Genomic DNA, 20,464 nt, shown 5'->3' on the forward strand with positions numbered 1-20,464 from the left:
CGGAGGGGGCAAACCACTCCTTATATGGTGGGCTGGGCTACCCTGTCTGTGGGGCTGTAGTCAGTTGACTAGGGGTAGAGTCCAGCCAGAATGCTGGGAGCTTGGGGCATTATCTACGTGATAGATAGCACAGGATAGTGGAGTTGGAGGACTCGTGGAATCTGCCATCTGTGTCTGGGAGCATGTCTCTACTGTTCCATCCCTTGTGGAATCCTTCACTGGGTCTCAGAAGTTAAGACTCACTCAAGCAAAACACAGACTGCTTTTCACGGCCCAACATCACTGCTTTTCTTCTCAATTTTTTACAAGATGACTCTTTTCTTTATAAACCAGAAAAAAATTTAAAGAAAATGTAGTCACATCTTTGCCATAACCTTAGAGTGCTATGGGTTTGGGCATTCCAGGCCAGCCTGATGGTCAACCATCAGTACCAGTTCAGGCATACCAGTTAAGATGCTGAAAAAGTTTGTCAGGTAGCCAGGCTTTGACTCAAATTCCCTAAGAGTCATCTTCAACACCACATCCCTGTGACCCAGTAAGAAACAGTTAAAGCAGCCCCTTAAGACGAACAACAATATGAACTAACTAGTACCCTCAGAGCTCCCAGGGTCTCAACCACCAACCAAAGACTGCACATGGAGGGGTCTGATTGTTCAGGCAGCATGTGTATAGTAGAAGATTGCAAATTTGATCATCAATAGGAGGAGAGGACCTCAGCCCTGTGAAGGTTCTGTGCCCCAGTGTAGAGGAATGCCAGGGCCAGAAAGTGGGAGAGGGTGGGGTGGCAGGCATGGGGAAGGGGGAGGCAACAGGGGTTTGTTCTTGTTGTTTTTGTTTGTTTCTTTGTTTTTTGGAGGGGAAACTGGGAATGGAGAAATTTACATGTAAATAAAGAAAATATCTAAAAAAAAAAAAAAACACAGGAGTGGGATTATTCAAGGCTGAGTTAGATCTATAGTTAACTCTGATGTCTGATTCGTTGATGACCTTAAATTACTGTTTTGTAAATATTTTGAATCTTGCTCTTGCCATAAAATTCTGATCTTCACTGGTGCATTTCAAGAGAAAGCATTCTCCTAATTCACACACACCTTGAGCCTGCTGGCAGACTGGAAAGCAATGCCTTGTCAGGGGAGAGGAGAGCTTGCTGCAAACCAGAGGATAGGCGGTAGAGTCTCAGTCAGGTCTGACTCAGAGAGTCTGGGGAAGAGACTAGAAACTGTGTCTCTATCCTTTTATTTTTCCCTGTGATATCCAAGTACACAACCAGAGTTTCTACACTCCAGAATAAGATGCCAAAGTAGAGCACAGAAGTATAGCAACTTTACAACTTAAAGATGGAAACATGAGTAAGAAGCACAAAGGGAATGGATTGATCCAGGATCCAGAGGTCAAAGGGACAGAGACTTACAAAGATCTAAGGGAAACTTTTATATATATTACTGGATATTTTCTTTATTTACATTTCAAGTGTTATCCCCTTTCCCAGTTCCCCTCCTCCCAGAAACCCCCTATCCCATTCCCCCTCCCCCTGCTTCTATGATGGTGTTGCCCCACCCACCTACCCATTCCCACCTCCCCACCCTCAATTCCCCTACAATGGGGCATCTGTCAAGCCTTCATAGGATCAAGGACCTCTCCTCCCATTGATGCCTGACAAGACCGTCCTCTACTACATATGTAGCTGGAGCTGTGTGTATTTTTTGGTTGGTGGTTTAGTCCCTGGGAGCTCGGGGGTGGGGGTGGTGGTTCTGGTTGGTTGATATTGTTGTTCTTCCTATGGGGTTACAAACCCCTCAGCTTCAGGCAAACACTTTTAATACAATGACTTTAATGATGCCTTGAGAATGTGCATGTGTATGCAATATATTGTGATCATATTCATCTCCCATTCCACCTATACCTGCTCCAGATCCACCTCTATCACTCTAACCTCATGGCCCCTTTTCTTTAACTCACTGAGTTCATTTGTACTGCCCATATACTCATGGGTGTAAGGCTCTGTCCACTGAAACAGGATTGATCTACTAAGAGCCACATACTTCAAGAAAGCTGACTTTCCCTCAGCTTCCACAGCTCTTTATCTAGGAGTGAGGGCTTCATGAGCCCCTCCCTACTCCATGCTGGAACGTTGCCGATTGGCTCAATATTGTATGGGTCTTGTACAAGCATCCCCAGCAGTCTTTTCCTGCCTCACATGAGGTACATAATCATGTATCTAACCTTTCTCCTGCAAGGAGTGGGTCCACCAGTTGAATTCCACAGTATTTATAGCCCTCACAGAGGGACTGGCTCCTAAGTCATCTAACCCTGGGAAGGACTGGGTTGGCATTTAATCAGTCCTCTAGGACAATGAGATGGCTTGAAACATGCTGGTAAGCCCTTGCAGCCGCCATCCACTGACACCCCACCCTCAACTCGGCTTCCCCATGCAGGAGTTGACTGTATACTCTCAGAGCTGATGCCCCAGAGTCAAGCCTAGTTTCCACGTGGGAACCAGCAGGACATGTAATTAGTAGGACTTATGGGCCTGGTCCCTACCCCCACGAAACCAAGTCTACAGCCTCTCCCTGAAAGGAGTTTGACCACACATCAAGTACTCCAGCTTTTATAGCTCCCATCAAAGGGACTAACTCCTAAATACAAGAGTCCCCAGGGACCATAGAGATCAAAGAGGCGATTTCAAGGAGGTTTAGGAGCAGTGTTTATTTCTCTAGCTCAATGCAAACCTAGCAGACAAAACTACCCAGCTCCCATTGCTTTCTGGAATGGTCTTCGCTTCATTTTCGGTCTGAAGTCCCAAATTCCCCAGCTGGAATATGTCGGGATTTTAATAAGCCTTTTAGCCTTGGGAGTGATGTGGCTTATCATTTACCACAGCTTTGAGAGTCTATGCAGTAAGTGAAGAGGTATTTCCCATAACCCCTTGCCTAAGCTTTCCCCAGCAATAAATACCATCCCCCAGCTAATCTGTCTGCCTCTGACTGCTGCGGGAGGGTATTCAATAGTTGTGTAAAAGACTAACAATCCTGTCATAGGAGTCAAGACTCAAAGTGCAGGTGCCATAGATGCTATACCCAGCTTTGGGCTGAGTAAGTTCAGGATTTAAAAGTCAGCTCCTGGCTTGTCTCTGAGGATCAGGGAAGTAGACCATATAGGGAGCAAGCCATCTTTCCAGCTTCTTGAGTGACAAGGCTTTGCCTCACATCTTGGAACACAAATGTACTTGTCACACTTGAATTTCTCAGGGAACTACTAAGAATGAGACAGATTTTAACAAAAGCAAACGTTGAGAGGCATTCTGAGTCTCTGTCTGCCCCAAGGAGGCCAGTCTGGAAAGACTGAGTCAGGCATGGCAGGTTGGGGCTCTTTACCTCATATACAAAAACCAACCAGAAGTAAGCAGAAGAGTTTATTGAAATGCAGAAGAGAAGAACTATGTTCTGAACAAAACAGCAAGATAAATTTGCAGCCAATTTGAAAGTTGCAAGAGTAAGTATTTCAAATAATTCTGAATTATGTCGAGATGTATATTAACTGGCACGTGTCATGGTTGGTTTGGAGGTTTGCTGGTTTTTGACAACTTGATACAGCTGATTTATCTGGGAAGAGAAACCTCAATGGAGAAAATGCTTTCATCAGATCACCAAGTCTATGGGGATTTTCTTGATTGATAGTTGATGTGGGGTGGCCAGCTGACTGTGGGTAGTGTTAACCATGGGCAGGTGGTTCTGAGTAGAGTCAGAAAGCAGGCTGGGCAAGCCATAGGGAACAAGAGCAAGCCAGTAGCACTCTTCCATGGCCTCTGCATCAGCTCTTGCCTCCAGGTTCCTGCCCTGACTTCCCTCAATGATGGACTACAAGCAATAAAATGAAGGAAACCATTTTCCACAGGTTGCTTTTTGTCATGATATTTTATCACAGGGATAGAAAGGAATCTAGGACAAAAGACATTAATGTAGGGGGAAGAGCTAGAAACAGAGGGCTCACCTATGCAAAGAAAATTGTTATCAGCCTAGACACACTGTTATAACTCTGAGATGGTTATAATACCACAGCAAACACCTATAAAGATTACACCATAGAAATAGAGATGAATGAACATCTATCAAAATCCTCAAAGAAAATGCCACAGAACAAAACCAAAACAATAGCAAAGCCTCAAAATGCAACAGGGGAGGAGGAGCAAAATAGAAGAAGCAGCCAAAGCATACCAAGTCTTTTTGCTAACCTCAATGAATCAGATATGAACAGTGAAAAGGAAATGGGGGAGGGGTTAACAGATGTGTAGAAGTAAGCACGAACCTTGGCAAAGGATCAAGAAGAAAGTTTGGTTTTCACTTGTTGTTTTGGTTCTCATTTTTTAATTTAAGAATACCCTTTGATTGATTGAAGAAATCAAAATGACATACCAAAACTAATGAGATACAAAGAAATAAGTCATAAGAGAAAAAGTGATAAATGTCTACATGAAAAAAGAAAAAGAAGCCAAGCATGGGCTATGTGTTCCTGTCTTCCCAGGCCTGTAGACGGTGAAGCAGGAGCATCGGGTTGAGATGAGCCCCAGATGAGCCCTGGATGACACAGAAACATTAGACCTAAAAACAAAAGCCAAAGCAACAAACAAACAAAACCAAACGGCAAACAGAAGAAGAGGAAAGGAAAAAGAAACAGAAACCTTTAGAATCTTAAAGTGGGATTACTGGGTAGGGGTTGGTTGGTTGATTGGTTGTTTTTGAGACAGTCTGTCCATGTGGTCTAGTCTGGCCTTAAACTTGGGTCTTTCTGCTTCAGCCTCTTGAGTGCAAAGACTGCAGGCATGCATACCACACCTAACTATTTGGTTATATGTTTGCCTTTTCGTTTTTATGACTGTTGACACATGGTCCTCCAAAGATGTCATCAGCTTAAATGATATGCACACATACAAACCATCTGGATTTGACACACCGTCATCAGCCCTACAATCACAGCCCTGACTATGATCAAAATCTTCTTCATGATTTTAATTTTCTTCTTGATACACATTTTCTTAGTAGCAATTCATTTAACTTCCTTTTTTATATCTATTAGCTGTTTATATCTGTTATATTGTCTTGGGAAAACCACTCTCACACAGCTGCTCTATGTACTTTAAAGTAAACATGATTTTGTTTTTATATTAACACCCACACGTGAACACATTCTGAGAGGGGCGGAAAAGACAGAATTTTTTATTATAAGGTGACATACTGGCCAAGTCGTGGAATATTGTCCCAACATACATTTCCCAAGAATGTTTAAGAGTCTTAGAATTCAATTACTTTTACTAGTGTGAAATGAGCCGCTGATCCATAGTCTTTAACACTTAACAGGTTTCAGATGGAATGGAGATAGCTCCTACCAGAACCCAGTAACACACAGTCAGGTTCATAAGAGCAGGCACATGTCTGTGGATGCACTTTATACTGACCCAGAAATGTCTTTGGAATGCCTCCACTGAATGCAATAAGGATAGCCAACGGGAATCCTACAGAACTGCTGTAGTCAACAGAAGGAACGGCACTCAGAAGTCCCTGGCTTTGAGGCAGACATTATGCAAGACCGCGGCTACACTCCTTATCCTTTCTGATTTGTGTGACAGTGTCTCCTCCAAGAAACCCTCTGACACTACCCACACCAGCCCTCCCTCAAACCACCCCAGCACCTTGGCAGCCTGCTCAGATGCTATATCAGTGTGTGTATCAGTTATGTACAGTCTTTATTCTGTACACTTCCCAGGGAATGATGAACAAATAAAATTGTAGATATCAAAAGTGTATGTGATATTTTGGTATATGTATACATGGTGAAAATTATTGCCACAGTAAACTAGATAATATCTTCACCACATTACATGAATTATTACCATACTGTGCCGAGAATGTTTGAGATCCACTGCTTTATCACACTTCAGTCTTGTGATGTAGTTCTGGTAACTACAGTTATTGCTGCTTTTTCAGAACTTACTCATCACACATAACTTAAACTTTATATGCTCTGGTGAACACCTCCCCACTTCCCACGTCTCCCCATTTTACTCTGTTGGCTTCTGTGTAGGATGCCGTCCCGCAGCTCCTACTTGCGTGGGGTTCCACGAACCGAGGATTTGGAAACCTGTAATGGGTGATAGAGAAAAGAGACAGACGCCAGGAGAATGGGTCTCATCAAGGCGCAACTTTACTTAGTGAACACGGAATATATATACTTAGACACTTCTGGACTTTGACTATTTTCAGTGAAGTATAAAGGAGATCATGTAGTATTTGTATTTCCGTTTCTGGCTTACTTTACTCCCATAGTTACCCAGTTTGCTTCATGTTGTCACAAATGTCAGGATTTACTATCCCTTCTCTTTGAGCGTACCATAATGTTACTAGTTCCTTTCATAAGATTATGAACTTCTAGCCCTTATTCAGTTCGTTTTTACTTTTTTGTGGCTCATGTATTTAAAGCTGTACATTTTAGACTTGAATATTTTATTTCTTTGAATCAACATTTTTATATTATACTTCTCTCATAGAATGCTTTTCATATCAATATTACTGCCATAGTCTATTTGCCATAGATCTTTCTATCAAGTTCAGATACCAGATTGCACAGTGAATTATCTAAAGAGGATAGGAACTTGGTCTCAGGCAACATATGCTCCTGCCCCAGCCCAAGACTATTGGTCAGTCCATAGTCAAAAACCAATCAGAAAAAAACAGAGTTACTGGCATTTTAAAATAAGCTTGAGAGTAAAATGGGAAATCTGGCTTGGGGAAAAAACAACTAATGATTTGGCAATTTTCTTTCATAAAGAATTTGATGGACATATAAACATTTTATTTTCTTTATTTAGATCACAGAAATGCAAACATTTTTCCCAAATAAAAAAAAAATAAATGCTAAAAATAAAGTTTAAAAATGTTTATGATATCAATAAAGCATTTACAGGGACACAGCCTATCATAAAGAATTCCATTAAAAGGCGAGTTATGTGCAATAGCAGGAGCCTGCTCCAGTGAACTAGTGTGACACATCAGATCATCTGAGAGAATGCTATGGCCATAGGCATGATAGTTCCATATGCCATTGACTTTAGGTAGCTGCTTGATGTCATGACCTATGGGTGAATACATACAGTAGCAGGTAACAGGTCAGAACAAGGCCAAGTGTGGTAGACAAAGGATATGAAGACATCTGGTAATCAGGCAACATGTTGGTTGGTCTGAGAGTAGTGGTCAGGAATGAAATTCAACAAGATGATCCACAGGAGAGGGGTGACAACAGGTGGTGTGGCAAGGGGCTAGATGGCAGCAGCTAGATTTACAGTAGCTGGGCACAGCAGCTGGGGCAGCAACAGCTGGACACACAGCAGCTGGAGTAGCAACAGCTGAGGCAGCAGTGAATGGACACCCAACAGCTGGATCTGCAGCCACTGGACACACAGTATCTATGGTGACAGTGACAGCAGCTGGATACACAGCAGCTAAGCTGGCAGCAAGTGGTCCTGTAGCAGGTGGTCTGGTCTTGTAGCAGGTGGTCTGGTCTTGTAGTAGGTGGTCTGGCAGCTGCTCTCCAGGCAGCAGCTTTGTCCACAGCCTTACTCAGAACAGTCAGAGCCATGACAGAAGCTGACTGTGATGGTGGAAGCTAGAGGTTTGTCCTGGGTGTTCAAGGGAGTGAGTTTTCTGAATTTGAGAGACTCTTTAATACCTTTTGCCCCTGTCAAGAGACATCTTTATTATTATGAGTTGTGTTGACAGATAAGAAGTTATGAAATTAGGTAATTACAGACATTTGCTTTCAAATTTGAAGTTTCCAAAATCAACTCCTATCCCTCCCTGTGTGCCTCATGTAAGTTTAAATCAGCAGCATTTTTCCCAGCAATTTGTGCCTGGCTGTGGCTATATTCCTCCCTCACCCACAGCTCAATCTGGGTCCTCATGCAAGATCCATGCTACAGGACACATGGCAGCTGGGAAGGCAATCGTAGAAATTGAGACTGACTTAATTAACGGGAGTGAAATTAGTCCTGTTGAAGAATGACAGAACACAGGGTTTCAAAGAGGACCAGTCACTCTGCTGAGAAGACAGTAGAGCGACAAGGACATGAGTGGCTCTAAGTGCACCCTGGGGATCAGAGAGTTGAGGAATGCAATTCTACCTAATGTGTGTGGCAATATTTTCTTCCAATGTTAGCATGTCAGATGGATAGGATCACCCTACAGATCAAAGCTCTCCTTTCTCAAATAACCAACTGACAGACCAGTCAGTAGTATAACATGACATTCTATATTAAAAAAGAAAAGAAAAGAAAAGAAAAACCAATACCCAAGTTATTCTAAAAAGATGCTTAGGAAAGTAAGTCAGTGACTTTCTTTTCTTATTCCATGCCTATTCACTAGACCAGTGGTAGTGGTGCACGCCTTTAATCTCAGCACTTGAGAAACAGAAGCAGGTAGATCTCTGAGTTCAAGTCCAGCCTAATCTACAGAACAAATTCCAGAACAGCCAGAGCTATACAGAGAAACTTTGACTTGAAAAAAAAAATAACAACCAACAACTACTATGTTCTAACTAAAGGCCCATCTTCTCACGAAGATGAAAGGAGTTGGCCTGACAACTGGCTTTGCCCATCACAAATACTACAGTTACAAGTTCACTACTATGACAAACATCTCAGAAGCAGAAATCCAACAACTTTTCTAGCCTCAACTCCCCACTGCCCTGGCCACGAGGCACATTGTTTCCCATTCTTAATGGCTTTCCATTGGATCTGTGCTTTGGCTCTAAATGCCAGCATGGTTGCCTACCACATTGCTAGCTCCCCCCCCTCTTTGATCCTCCACTATTGTTATCATTTCCCATTTTAGAATGTCTTAGCATTTTATTAGTCTTTCTCTTAAGATAACTATTCTATTGACTTTATTTTGGTCAAGTAACTGTTTTCCAGTAGAAGTGGCTTCAGACAGAACAAGCAAAGCCAGTGAAGTAGCTTCAAGAGGCATTTTCTGTTTGTTTCCCAGGATAGGATCAAGCCCACCAGAGCTTTGATGGACTTTGCAGGATCTAAGAATATCCCGAAAGTACACACTCGGAGCACAACTTTCACAACCTAAGTCCTTCTTTCTTGCAACTTTTAAATTGTGTTTGATTACATTTCATTTAGTTGTGTGTGTGAGTATTTGTGTAGGGAATACACATAGATTTCATTACATGTGTGTGGAGGTCAGAGGACAACTTGTGGGAGTCAGTGCCCTCCTTCCTCCCTTCCATCACGTGGGTCCCACTTTTGGCAGCAAGCATCTTTACTGTTGGAGCCATCTTGCTGCTCTCTTTTGTGCAACTTTTTCCTTGCCTGCTGTAAACTCTCCCCTCAAGTCCCTTCTGGAGTTAATCCACACAGCCCACTGCTAACTGAGCATCTTGCCTGCTCATGGCTCATTTAACCCAGTGTCATTACTGTGAAGGTGACTGGGGAGTGAGCAGCACAGTCTATTTTCTGCTATATTTGTCCCAGGATTTCCAGCTGATCTCTTGGCTGACTTTTCTCTTTTCATTGTAAAAATGTAAATAATCTTTGGTTGCAGCCACCACCGCCAGTACTTTCTCCTTCTTTTCCTCCTCTCCCTCCTTTTTCTCTTCTTCTTCCACCTTCTCTTCCTTCTCTTCCTCCTCTTCCCCCTCCTGCTTTTTCTCTCTTTTGATCCTATGAGTCTGTGACTTGCATATTTCCCTGGCATTTACTAGCCTTTAACTCACTTTGTTTATAAACATTTTTAAATTCTTCCATATTACCCTTCTCTAGAGCAGAAGTTTTCTCTAATATATCCCATCTGCTTGGGTTGAGCCTTTTATTCCTAAGCCCTTATTTTGAAACCTAGACTGTGAGTTCCTTGTAAGAAGCTACCAGTCTTCAGGTGTCTTATTATCCTCAGAGTTCAGTGGCCCTGTAAGACTGCCTATCATTTTATGAATTGAAAGGCAAATCATTGTTAATTTTAAAAGATAGGTCATGTCATTTTGAATGGTCCTTTTTATCATATGGGTAATAGATTATATGTGCAAAATCAGTATGTTTTTCTGTTTTGAGTTGTTTTATAAAATTGTATGTATTTATGAGGTACTGAATGATGTTCTATACATGTGTGCATGATACACTGTTTACATCTGAGTTAATATATTTACATCTTCAAATACAAATTATTTCCTGCTGGTGAAAACATCCAATATCCTTTGTTCTAGGTATTTTTGAAATGTAAAATATTAATCATCTATAGTAAATTTCCTATGCAATTGAGCACTAGAACTATTTCATTTTTAAAGTTCTATTAATTAATTAATTAATTAAATGTATGTGATATCTTGCCTGCATGTTTGTAAGTATACCATGTGCATGCCTGGTGCCTATGAAGGCCACACAAGGGTGATGAATCTCCTGCTGTGAGCTGCCATCTGGGTACTGGGAATTGAACTGAGGTTCTCTAAAGAGAAAACAGGCTCCTAACCACTGAGCCATCTCTCCAGCCCTAGAACTCTTCTATCTTATTGGTTTACAGCCTGTTAAGCAGATACTCTTCACTTCTGTCTCTGTTCTCCCCAGCATCTCGGAACCACTTTTCTACTCTCAGCTTCTATGAGATGATTTCTTTTAGATTCCACCTTTGAGTGATATCATGTATATTTTCTTTCTGGATCTGGCTGATTACTTCATAACATTTTCCAATTCTATGTTGTCACAAATTACAAGACTCCACTCATTTTATGAGTAAACAGCATCACATTATGTATAAGGCGTTTTATTGACCACGTATCAGTTGATAGACACAGTCTAATTCTGCTTCCCAGCCATTGTGAATAATCCTGCAATAAATGTGGACTATGAATACCTCTAACATAGTAGCAAAACTAGTTTCCTTCCTGGACACAGCAACTCAAACATCTTTCCCCCTTAGAAGGAATAGTACTAGAAAATAAACTCTCTTAAGATAAGTAAGGGCCGGAGAGATGGCTCAGTGGTTAAGAGCACTGACTGCTCTTTCAAAGGTCCTGAGTTCAAATCCCAGCAACCACATGGTGGCTCACAACCAACCGTACATATAATAAATAAATAAATCTTTTTTAAAAAAAAGATAAGTGAAGAAAGATATATACATATATATTTCTGATATAAGACAATATTTATTGAAGAATAAGTTAACACAGAATGGTGAAGACCAAGAGAAGGATGACAGTGGAGACTTAAGGGATATGATCAGCTACGCTATGTAGCTGAGACAGACATGTAGAAGTGAGATCCTTTGGACGTATGAGTGTTACTTAATGTAGCACTCTCTTTTGCCAGTTTCTTACTGGTGTCAAGACAACAAACATAGAAGCCATTTAATACATAGAAAAGTTAACATGGATGAGAAGGTTAGATCATTGTGACTATGGCTGCCACGAAGTCTGTAGTTAGAGAGGAAATTCAGCAAGAGGGGCCACAGGAAGTTGTACGGCAGCAGGTGGTCTGACAGCAGACTGGGCGGCAACAGCTGGACACTCCACAGCTGGGGCGGCAGGTAGTCTGGCAGCACACTGGGCGGCAGCAGCTAGACACACCACAGCTGGGGCGGCAGGTGGTCTGACAGCACACTGGGCGGCAGCAGCTAGACACACCGCAGCTGGGGCGGCAGGTTGTCTGGCAGCAGATGGGGCGGCAGCAGCTGGACTGACAGCAGGTGGTCTGGCAGCAGACTGGGCGGCAGCAGCTGGACACTCCACAGCTGGGGCGACAGGTGGTCTGACAGCACACTGGGCGGCAACAGCTAGACACTCCACAGCTGGGGCGGCAGATGGTCTGGCAACAGACTGGGCGGCAGCAGGAAGTCTGGCAGCTGGGCCTGCAGCAGCTGGACACACAGCAGCTGGGGCGGCAGCAGGTGGTCCTGCAGCAAGTAGTCTGGCAGCAGGTGGGCTGGCAGCAGCTCTCCTGGCAGGGACTTTGATCACAGCCCTGCTCAGAGCAGACAGAGCCACAACAGGAGTTGGCCATGATGTTAGAGGTGGAGGGTCTGAGTAGATTTCTAAGAGTGTGAGTTTCTCAAATATGTGAGTCTCCTTATTCCCTGCCCTCTTTTATACCCTGGTGCTGTTACCAGGGTAAGGGTCATTTCCTTGTTTTTGTTTCTCTTAATAGATAAACAGTTAGTAAATTGGTTAATTATGGAAGACTCTATGTAAATGTTAGATGGAATGCATTCTTTTCTTTCTCAGGGTCAGGGTTTATCAAATCCAGTCTTTTCTCTTGAGTCACCTCTTTGGTTTCCTTATGTATATCATCAAATTTCAAAGGTTTCTATTCTGACTCATCTGACTGATAGTCATAAGATGACATAGCAAACTAAATGCAACATCCCATGTGTCACCATGAAGCCTCATATTAACCTGCAGTGGGTGTGTGCTTCTTGTATCTAAAGACTCTTTGAAAAATAAACTGTTAAAATACTAGAAGAATTAAGGGTTGAATTAAGGTTATGTGGGGAAAATGAATTTATGACATGGGCATGAGGACCATCCCATGTTGATATTTCTCAAGAAGGGAATTTGGAATGGCAACAGTATAGGAAGGAACACAGGAATGCCTGTGACTTTCCTCAATTTCTAGAGAATAGTTAGGGTAAATGATGCTCACATACCTCAGTTTTTCTGAAGACAAATAACATTGTTGTGTTTTTGAGAACCTTAAACATGCTGGGCTGTGAAACAGGATTCTCTGCTGAACAGTAAACTCATAACTCTGTATTATTGTGTTGTGTTGTTTGTATTATGTTGTATCATTTATACTATTGTTTGTATTATAGTATACATTTGTGTTATTACTAAGGAGCTGCAATAATAAAAATGAACCTTTTGTGCACATTGTACTCAAGTTCTTGGCCGTCTCTGGTTCCTACTTTCTCTATTCAATCCTTAAGGTATTTTCTGGTGGTACTGTCTAACTTCATTGTGCTGGGGTAGAAGAAAAACTGCATATTATTCCTACTGTTGAGATCTTCCTTGTAGTCTGATACCCTTTATAAATAGTTTAAGTATATATGGAAATGCAATTTGTTAGAGATAAGTTGGGATAGATGGGAACTAGACATTGTATCTAAGATGATAACAATTCTATTTAAAATTTCTGTAACTCTATTTTTCATCTTGAAATAATCATTTGTAAAGAAAGCTTTCTGAGAGTCTGAGTCTAGATTGACATTTTATCATGCTTCCATGGGTTTATCATAGTTATTTTGAAAATAGGCCAAGTGCTCATAAAAACAAGAGAGCTGATTTTTTGGAGATGTGAAAAATGTATTGCAAGGAAGTCATTATCAAAGTTAAAGCTAGAGCATGTGTGTAACCTTAGCATGTTGACTTGATCTGATTGAACCAAATGCCATGATCATTTATTTCTTTGGAGACAACCAGTCTTCTCTGTGCAAAGGAAGTAAAAATGATATAGCTTAATATCTCTTCTACCTTTTGGGTAATAATTCCTTTCATTAAAATATAAATATTTATCTTTCATCTAATTATCTCCCAGTTTGTCTTGGCTTCTACCCACTTGCATGTAAATACATGAAAAAATTAAGTTACTATTTCAATCTGTCTACTGTAATATAAATATTATATATCAGTTATTTTCTTTGTTCATGTGACAGTAACCCAAACTTTTCTCCAAATAAATTGATGGTCAGACATGCTTAGTGACCACAAATATTTATGATATTAAGAGAGTAGGTATTTATTGAACACAGTCACTCTATTGCGTATGAGTCTTTAAAAAGTCCAAGGCATGCCTAGGATGGTGACATTACGAACTTGGTCAATAAAGTCACATGAAACATTTGGCCATGTCAGAATGCCACAGTACTAGACATGGTATTCACGGCTTATGTGTTTTATAGTTTAAGTAGTTGCTTGCAAAAATTAATTCTTAGATCAAGTATAGTGGCATATTCCTATGTTACCACTTAGGAAGCAGAGGCAGGAAGATCTAGAGTTCAAGGCCAGACTCAGCTAAATAAGTCTAGCCTAGGATACATGAGACCCTGTCTCAAAGAATCCAAACAGTATAAACTAAAAGAGCTTCCTCATGGCATCACCAATTGTGTGACAGATATAGTACTGTCTTAGTATAAGCACGGGGGTAACGAAGAAGCCATGAAAAGGGTGCCTACACTGGCAACAGGGCAATTCCGCAGGACTGATGAACAGCAACGATGAGAAACGGGGCAACAGCAAGCAGTCTAACAACATGTGTTCTGCCAACATCAGGAGTGACACAGAATTCTCCAGCATAGACTTTGGCCACCGGTAGTCAAAGTAGGTGAAACTATAAGAGGTGACCATGGTGTCCTGAGTGGAGGCTCTGTGTGTTTCTCCAGGGACATAAGATGTCCGGTGTGGAGGTCAACATCCGTCAGCTGAGTTAGCATCATTGGGTTATAATTGTGACCTTCCCAGACAATCTCGTCTTGGCACGCTGCCTACGCAATTATATTTGCTTTTTAAAGGGATGCTTGTGTGATGTTTATTGAATAAGCTCTCCATCTCGAGAAGTAGGAGGCCCTTTTTAAATTGCAGCAGCCCTTCATCCAGTGCCTCTGGTACTTTTTTTTTTAATGTGTCTCATTGCTGTGTTAAGCATAGGATGAGTTGTTCCTCTTCCTCCAATCACTTCAACTATGTTCCTGGGTGAGACAGGGAAACCCAATCTCACCAGCTTGGATGATATTTAAAGTAGATGTGAACATGGTTACAGTGGGGCTGGAGAGATGGCTCAGCAGTTAAGAGCACTGACTATTCTTCCAGAGGTCCTGAGTTCAATTTCCAGCAACCACATGGTGGCTCACAGCCATCTGTAATGGGATCCAATGTCCTCTTCTGGTGTGTCTGAAGAGAGTGACAGTGTGCTCACATACATAAAATAAATAAACTAATCTTACAAAAAAACTTTGAAAACATGGATACAAATGAAAACATGGATATACAAAGGTCAGACCTCAGTATATAACAGCAAAATTATATTGATATAAAAATCAGTATGGTAAAGTTGAAAACCTCAAAGAAATAAGACTGATGGAAGGTGCATTGTTTCAAATTTAACATTTAAAATAAAAGCATTCATTTTACTTTTCCACATCAATTTTTAATCTGTCAGTCCTATCACAAACTATAGTTAGTGCAACTTTTAAAGCTAATTTACCTTAAATTCTCCTTTATTCTATGCTGGAAAACAGTTCATGAAAGATCCGATACAGACAATTGCTGGCAATTGAAAACTTGTCTCCTCTCAGAAGTCCCACCCCCACACGAGTCACCAGGACCCACACCACACTGCTCTTCTTACTTCCAGCCCAATTCCTGCAGGACCACCCATTGGCAACCAGCCCAGGTGACCAGTGGCTGCCGCACACCCTGTGCTGCCCTCCTCCTTGCTGCTGCAGCTCTCTCTGGCTGTGTAGCCACTGCCAACCATCCTGCTGACTGATATCTTCAATTGATGGGAAGCATTCATGTTCCCATAGCAACCTTGCTCCCTAAGCTTTACTGAGACCTGCATGCTATCATTGAAATGCTTTTCAACTTCTTTCTACAGTATCTGAAAGACCACTTGGAGAGGTGCTCAGCTTAGCTTGAATTTATTGTTCATTCATTTATTATTCTTTATTGTTCATTAACCAGCTAAAACATTGGTCCAACTAATCCAAAATTAGCTGTTTATGAGCAGAAGGTCCAAGAATCCACTATGTCTTTACTCCATAATGCTGGATGTCTCAGCTGGTCTTCAGTGTATGCCAGAATCCTAAATAAACAGGCTTTAATGCCAGTGAAGAAACGGACTTGCTAGCTAGCAAGAGTGGGAGCAAGCTTCTCACTTCTGTCCTTCCTATAGGCTGCCAGTGGCAAGTGTGGTCTAGATTAAAGGTGGATATCCCCACTTCAAAAGATCTGTATTAAAGGCTTATTTTTCCACCTCAAAGATCCATATTAGAAGTAGGTCTTCCTACTTCAAATTAATTAAGAAAAAAATTCCTTCCAGGTTTGCTTTGGTCTTTAGTTAATTCCAGATGTAGTCAAGTTGACAACCAAGGATAACCCTCACAAGTCCAGCCCTTGTCCATTTGATACACAATCATATCTCTTTATGCCATGCTTAATTTTCACTTGAAAGCAATAACCAGGTCTGTAGTGTCCGATCAGTGGATCTACATGGTCGTGGTTAACTTTGAACTGGAGGTCAGATCAGACCTGTGGAATAAACGGTCGAGAAACAAAGAGACAGATGCTAAGTAAATGTATCAAAGCTTGGGGTGAAATGAGTTTTTATAGCAGGCGGCAAAAATGAAACCACAACATTCAAACTTAGCACATGCATAACATAAACACAGTAGCAGATGAAGAGACGCTGGTTTTCAGCAGCAATACATCTCAGGTGGTCTGTTTAAGCAGGCAGTCTGTTTATGGTGCAAGGACGTCAAACAGTAGGCTTAGAAGTTAGCTGTAAGTCCATCTTTGATTTCAGGAGGAGCTGCAGTGTTTGTGGGCTATTGTCTTGCACCACAGGTGGCCAGCTTCAGTCCCAGACTGTCAGTTCGCTTTCGATTCTCAGAGGTGAGGCAGATGAACGCTGTTAGTTCACGTTCGGGCAGAACAAAGGGAGCCAACACAGGTCATAATTGCACCTAACATGATACAACTATCCTGTGTACAATCACATATGCATTATATATTTATCCAGGTCATTCATGGTCCAAGAAGGTTTGTTTGTTTGTTTTGTCTGCAGTAGGTTGTAGTAAATACAACTCACATTGTGAGAGACTCACAATGGATCGTGAGTTAAAATGTGTGTCAATTGAGATCTCAGTCTTAAATGAGATAATTATATCACCTAGCCTACCCTACCGCACACTCAACCCAGGCTCAGAGAGCTTTGCAGAATAGGAGGTGGAAAGAATATCAGTACTGGAGGATGAGGAAACATGTAGTGAACCACAAGATCTTCTGGACATGACATGGCTTCACACTCATGGATTCACAGGACCCATGATTACCTGCACAAAACTGTATCAGTCAATGATCTATCACGGCTGGGGAAAGTCTATGAGACCCAGCCCCTCCCTGAAGAGCTATCCATAGTTAATGGTTGCTGAGAGGAGAAGTGGTGTGGCCATTGTTAACTTGCCCTTGTAATTAGTCCCACCCCTGCACATACAAGCACACTTAATTAGATACAGTATCTCACAAAACAGATAGAGAAGTAAGAGGTGACACACTGAGAAGAGTAAAGGGGATGGTGAAAGTGGAAAGGGATAAAGAGAAAACGAGTACTTTATAGGTATATGAAGTTGTGAAAGAATTTAAGACTGAAATTAGGGTAGCTATCCCAGCAGGCCATGCACTGTGACCTTTGAATGGCTGTGAGTGGGGCTGGGCTGAGATGAGATCAAGACAAGCCCTGCACTGCTGGGAGGAGTCAGTCAGTTCCTTGTCTGGGTAGCACGTGGTGGCTTGTCTTTACATTCTCAGCAGTTTACAGGAATACACCTCAGTTCTCAGGTGTATAGACTCCTTGCCACTAGTCAAATCATTACTGGGAAGCAAAGAATTTGTGATGCTTGGATTAAACTGGCTGCAAGCAATCGTAAAACAATGGCTGTCCGAGCATTCAACTAAGTCAGAAATTGTAAGGAACAAAAATATTAAAGTTTTGAAACATCAATTAAGTCAGTTATGGAAAGAAATAAGCCATCTTATATCAGTTTGGGTACATACTGGTAATAGAACAAAGGACATGGGTGCTTACCTATTACAATTGCATTGACTGGCATCATCCTCTAATGGGTATTCGGTTATTGGAAGCATCTCTGGCTTATATATTTCTAAAAGTTGGTCTCTACTGGGATCTGGGAACTATGGAAGAAATCAAACCATTTTTTTTTCTTTTTAAAAGCCACACAATAAAATTGCTAATGAAATCCTAATGGTCTACTTTACACTGAAGTGGAACAATGCTCACACTCTACCTCACACTGAAGTGGAACAATGCTCACACTCTACCTCACTCTGAAGTGGAACAATGCTCACACTCTACCTCACACTGAAGTGGAACAATGCTCACACTCTGCCTCACACTGAAGTAGCTAGCACTGAGGGAGGAGCCTCGCTGGCTTCAGAGAGGCAACCATAAACTCTGAAGACCATTTTCTGCATGCACACTTTATATGGTCACTCAGTGGCCCTTTTAGGAACTATTGGGTCTTAGTGCAATCCTGCACAAGAATATCATTTATGATATGCAAAACTAAGACAGGATTATTACTAGGAAAAGCCAAGACCAATTATCCACTTCCATTGTGTTTCATAAAAAACAAAACAAAACAAAACAAAAACCCACTGAAATGTGTACACCTAATTTCTTCTGTGGCAAACACTAAAGTTTAAAACATTTAATATTCAAATTTTTGTCCACACTGTAAAAAAATAAAAACAAAACAAACAAACAAACAAAAACCCATTAGTGTCAAAGCTGATGCAGTGAGTAGCAGTTGGTTTCTCATTTCTGGAAAAGATTTTGTTTATTTACCAACGAGGAAAGTAAACATATTAATTACTAAGGGAAATTTCAAAACGCTTAAGAAGCAACGTATTCCTTGAAGTGGGAAAATTAGCATAAACACACACGCAAGTTCTGCTCATTGGCCCAAACTCTGGGGCATCATATATAAAAGGCACAGTAACAAAGAAAAAAATAGATTTTTAGGAAACTCACCTGTGAATAGAAACTCCTCTCTTCACATCCAACCAACACCATGACCAACTGCTGCTCCTCTTGCTGCCAGCCTACCTGCTGCAGGACCACCTGTTGCAGGACCACCTGCTGGAGACCAAGCTGTGTGACCAGCTGTTGCCAGCCCTGCTGCCAGCCCAGCTGCTGTGGCTCCAGCTGCTGCCAGCCCTGCTGTCAAACCACCTGCTGCAGGACCTGCTTCCAACCATGCTGTGTGAGCAGCTGCTGCCGCACACCCTGCTGCCAGCCCTGCTGCTGTGTGTCCAGCTGCTGCCAGCCCTGCTGCCAGCCCAGCTGCTGTCAGTCCAGCTGCTGCAAGCCCTGCTGCGAGCCCTTCTGCCTCAACCTGTGCTGCCAGCCAGCCTGCTCTGGACCTGTGACCTGCACCAGGACTTGCTACCAGCCTACATGTGTCTGTGTGCCTGGATGTCTGTCCCAAGGTTGTGGGTCCAGCTGCTGTGAGCCCTGTGGTTGTTGATCAACTTACCACAGACCCACTATCTACATAAACTAGCCTTCCACTATCAAACCTACCTAATAGACACAGAAAACCAAACTCAGTGCTATTTCTCTGGAAATGCTCCTTACACTTGTCCGGTCGCCTTGTTAGCAGAGTCATGTGTTTGCTTATAAGTACAGCTTTATCTAGTGCTTTTCTCCTCATTCCTCTGGTTCTTAGTCAAAGCTATCTGTCACTGACCTGGATAAAATTACTTATTCCATTTTCCACTTATAAAATCAAAAGAAAGAAAGAAAGCACTCAGATATTTCCAGTACCAGTCATCCTTTCATTTCCATGTGTTTCGAATTACCATGACTCATCATGTAACTCCTTTGCAAAACTGTAGCATCGTCTTCCTAGCCCACAAACCATTATCTAGGGTGTACTAATAAAGTCTTCACTTGATTGTCTTCTGAATTGTGTTGCATTGTGTTTCTGTGTGTTGCTTGTCATGTTGTACCAGCTCATCTGAGCCTCATCGTATAGTCTCTGACTTGGACAGAGACAGCACATGGGATGTAGCTAAAGATAGAAAGCATCATCCAGAGAGCTGGGCTTCCTGGCTGCAGGTCTGCTGTGATAATGGCCATGACTTAATGAAACACAGTGCTGGCACTGAGCACTGGGAAACTGTGCATCTCACATTTCTCTCTGTCATTTACCAATTACCTTTCCTTTTCTCTTCTTTTCATTCATATATATATATATATATGTATGTATGTATATATATGTATATATACATATATATATGAATTTTTATATATGCACAAACACATATGTATATATATATATATATAAACTTTTTATTGATTCTTTGTGAATTTCGCATCCTGCACTCCAATCCCGCTCATCTCCTTATGCCCTTGAGCCCTCCCTCCACCCTTGCATCCTCCTCGACAAAAGGAAAAAAAAAATCTCCTTGTGGAAGCTGTAGGGGTATCACAGTGTGGCCTACAGTATACTCTTTTGCCCCACACTTCTTAGTTTGCAAATGTTCATTGCAATGTGTCGTTGTTCTGGCTCAAGGCCTCTGGCTCCCGCTACCCTATCAAGTCTGAACCCTCACTGGGACAACTCTTCTTAGATATCCTCTTATTGCCCCGTGTGATGGAGATCCTGTAGTTTTAGATCTGTAGGACTAG

The 20,464-nt window shown here is 41.8% G+C and overlaps 2 protein-coding genes and 1 pseudogene across 2 annotated transcripts; 1 reads left to right on the forward strand and 2 right to left on the reverse strand.

Moving 5' to 3' along the window:
- LOC116078731 overlaps positions 1-1,938 on the reverse strand; it is a 2,960-nt pseudogene extending 1,022 nt beyond the window's left edge.
- Positions 1,939-11,473: 9,535 nt separating this feature from the next.
- On the reverse strand, positions 11,474-12,040 carry LOC116077011 (keratin-associated protein 4-1-like). The gene has a single exon (XM_031351207.1). It carries the CDS (start codon positions 12,038-12,040, stop codon positions 11,474-11,476), a length of 567 nt encoding a protein of 188 aa, XP_031207067.1.
- Positions 12,041-18,842: 6,802 nt separating this feature from the next.
- On the forward strand, positions 18,843-19,298 carry LOC116077622 (keratin-associated protein 9-1-like). The gene has a single exon (XM_031352280.1). It carries the CDS (start codon positions 18,843-18,845, stop codon positions 19,296-19,298), a length of 456 nt encoding a protein of 151 aa, XP_031208140.1.
- The last annotated feature ends 1,166 nt before the right edge of the window (positions 19,299-20,464 follow it).

This window comes from Mastomys coucha, unplaced genomic scaffold (genome assembly GCF_008632895.1).
Source record: "Mastomys coucha isolate ucsf_1 unplaced genomic scaffold, UCSF_Mcou_1 pScaffold5, whole genome shotgun sequence".
Classification (NCBI taxonomy): domain Eukaryota; kingdom Metazoa; phylum Chordata; class Mammalia; order Rodentia; family Muridae; genus Mastomys; species Mastomys coucha.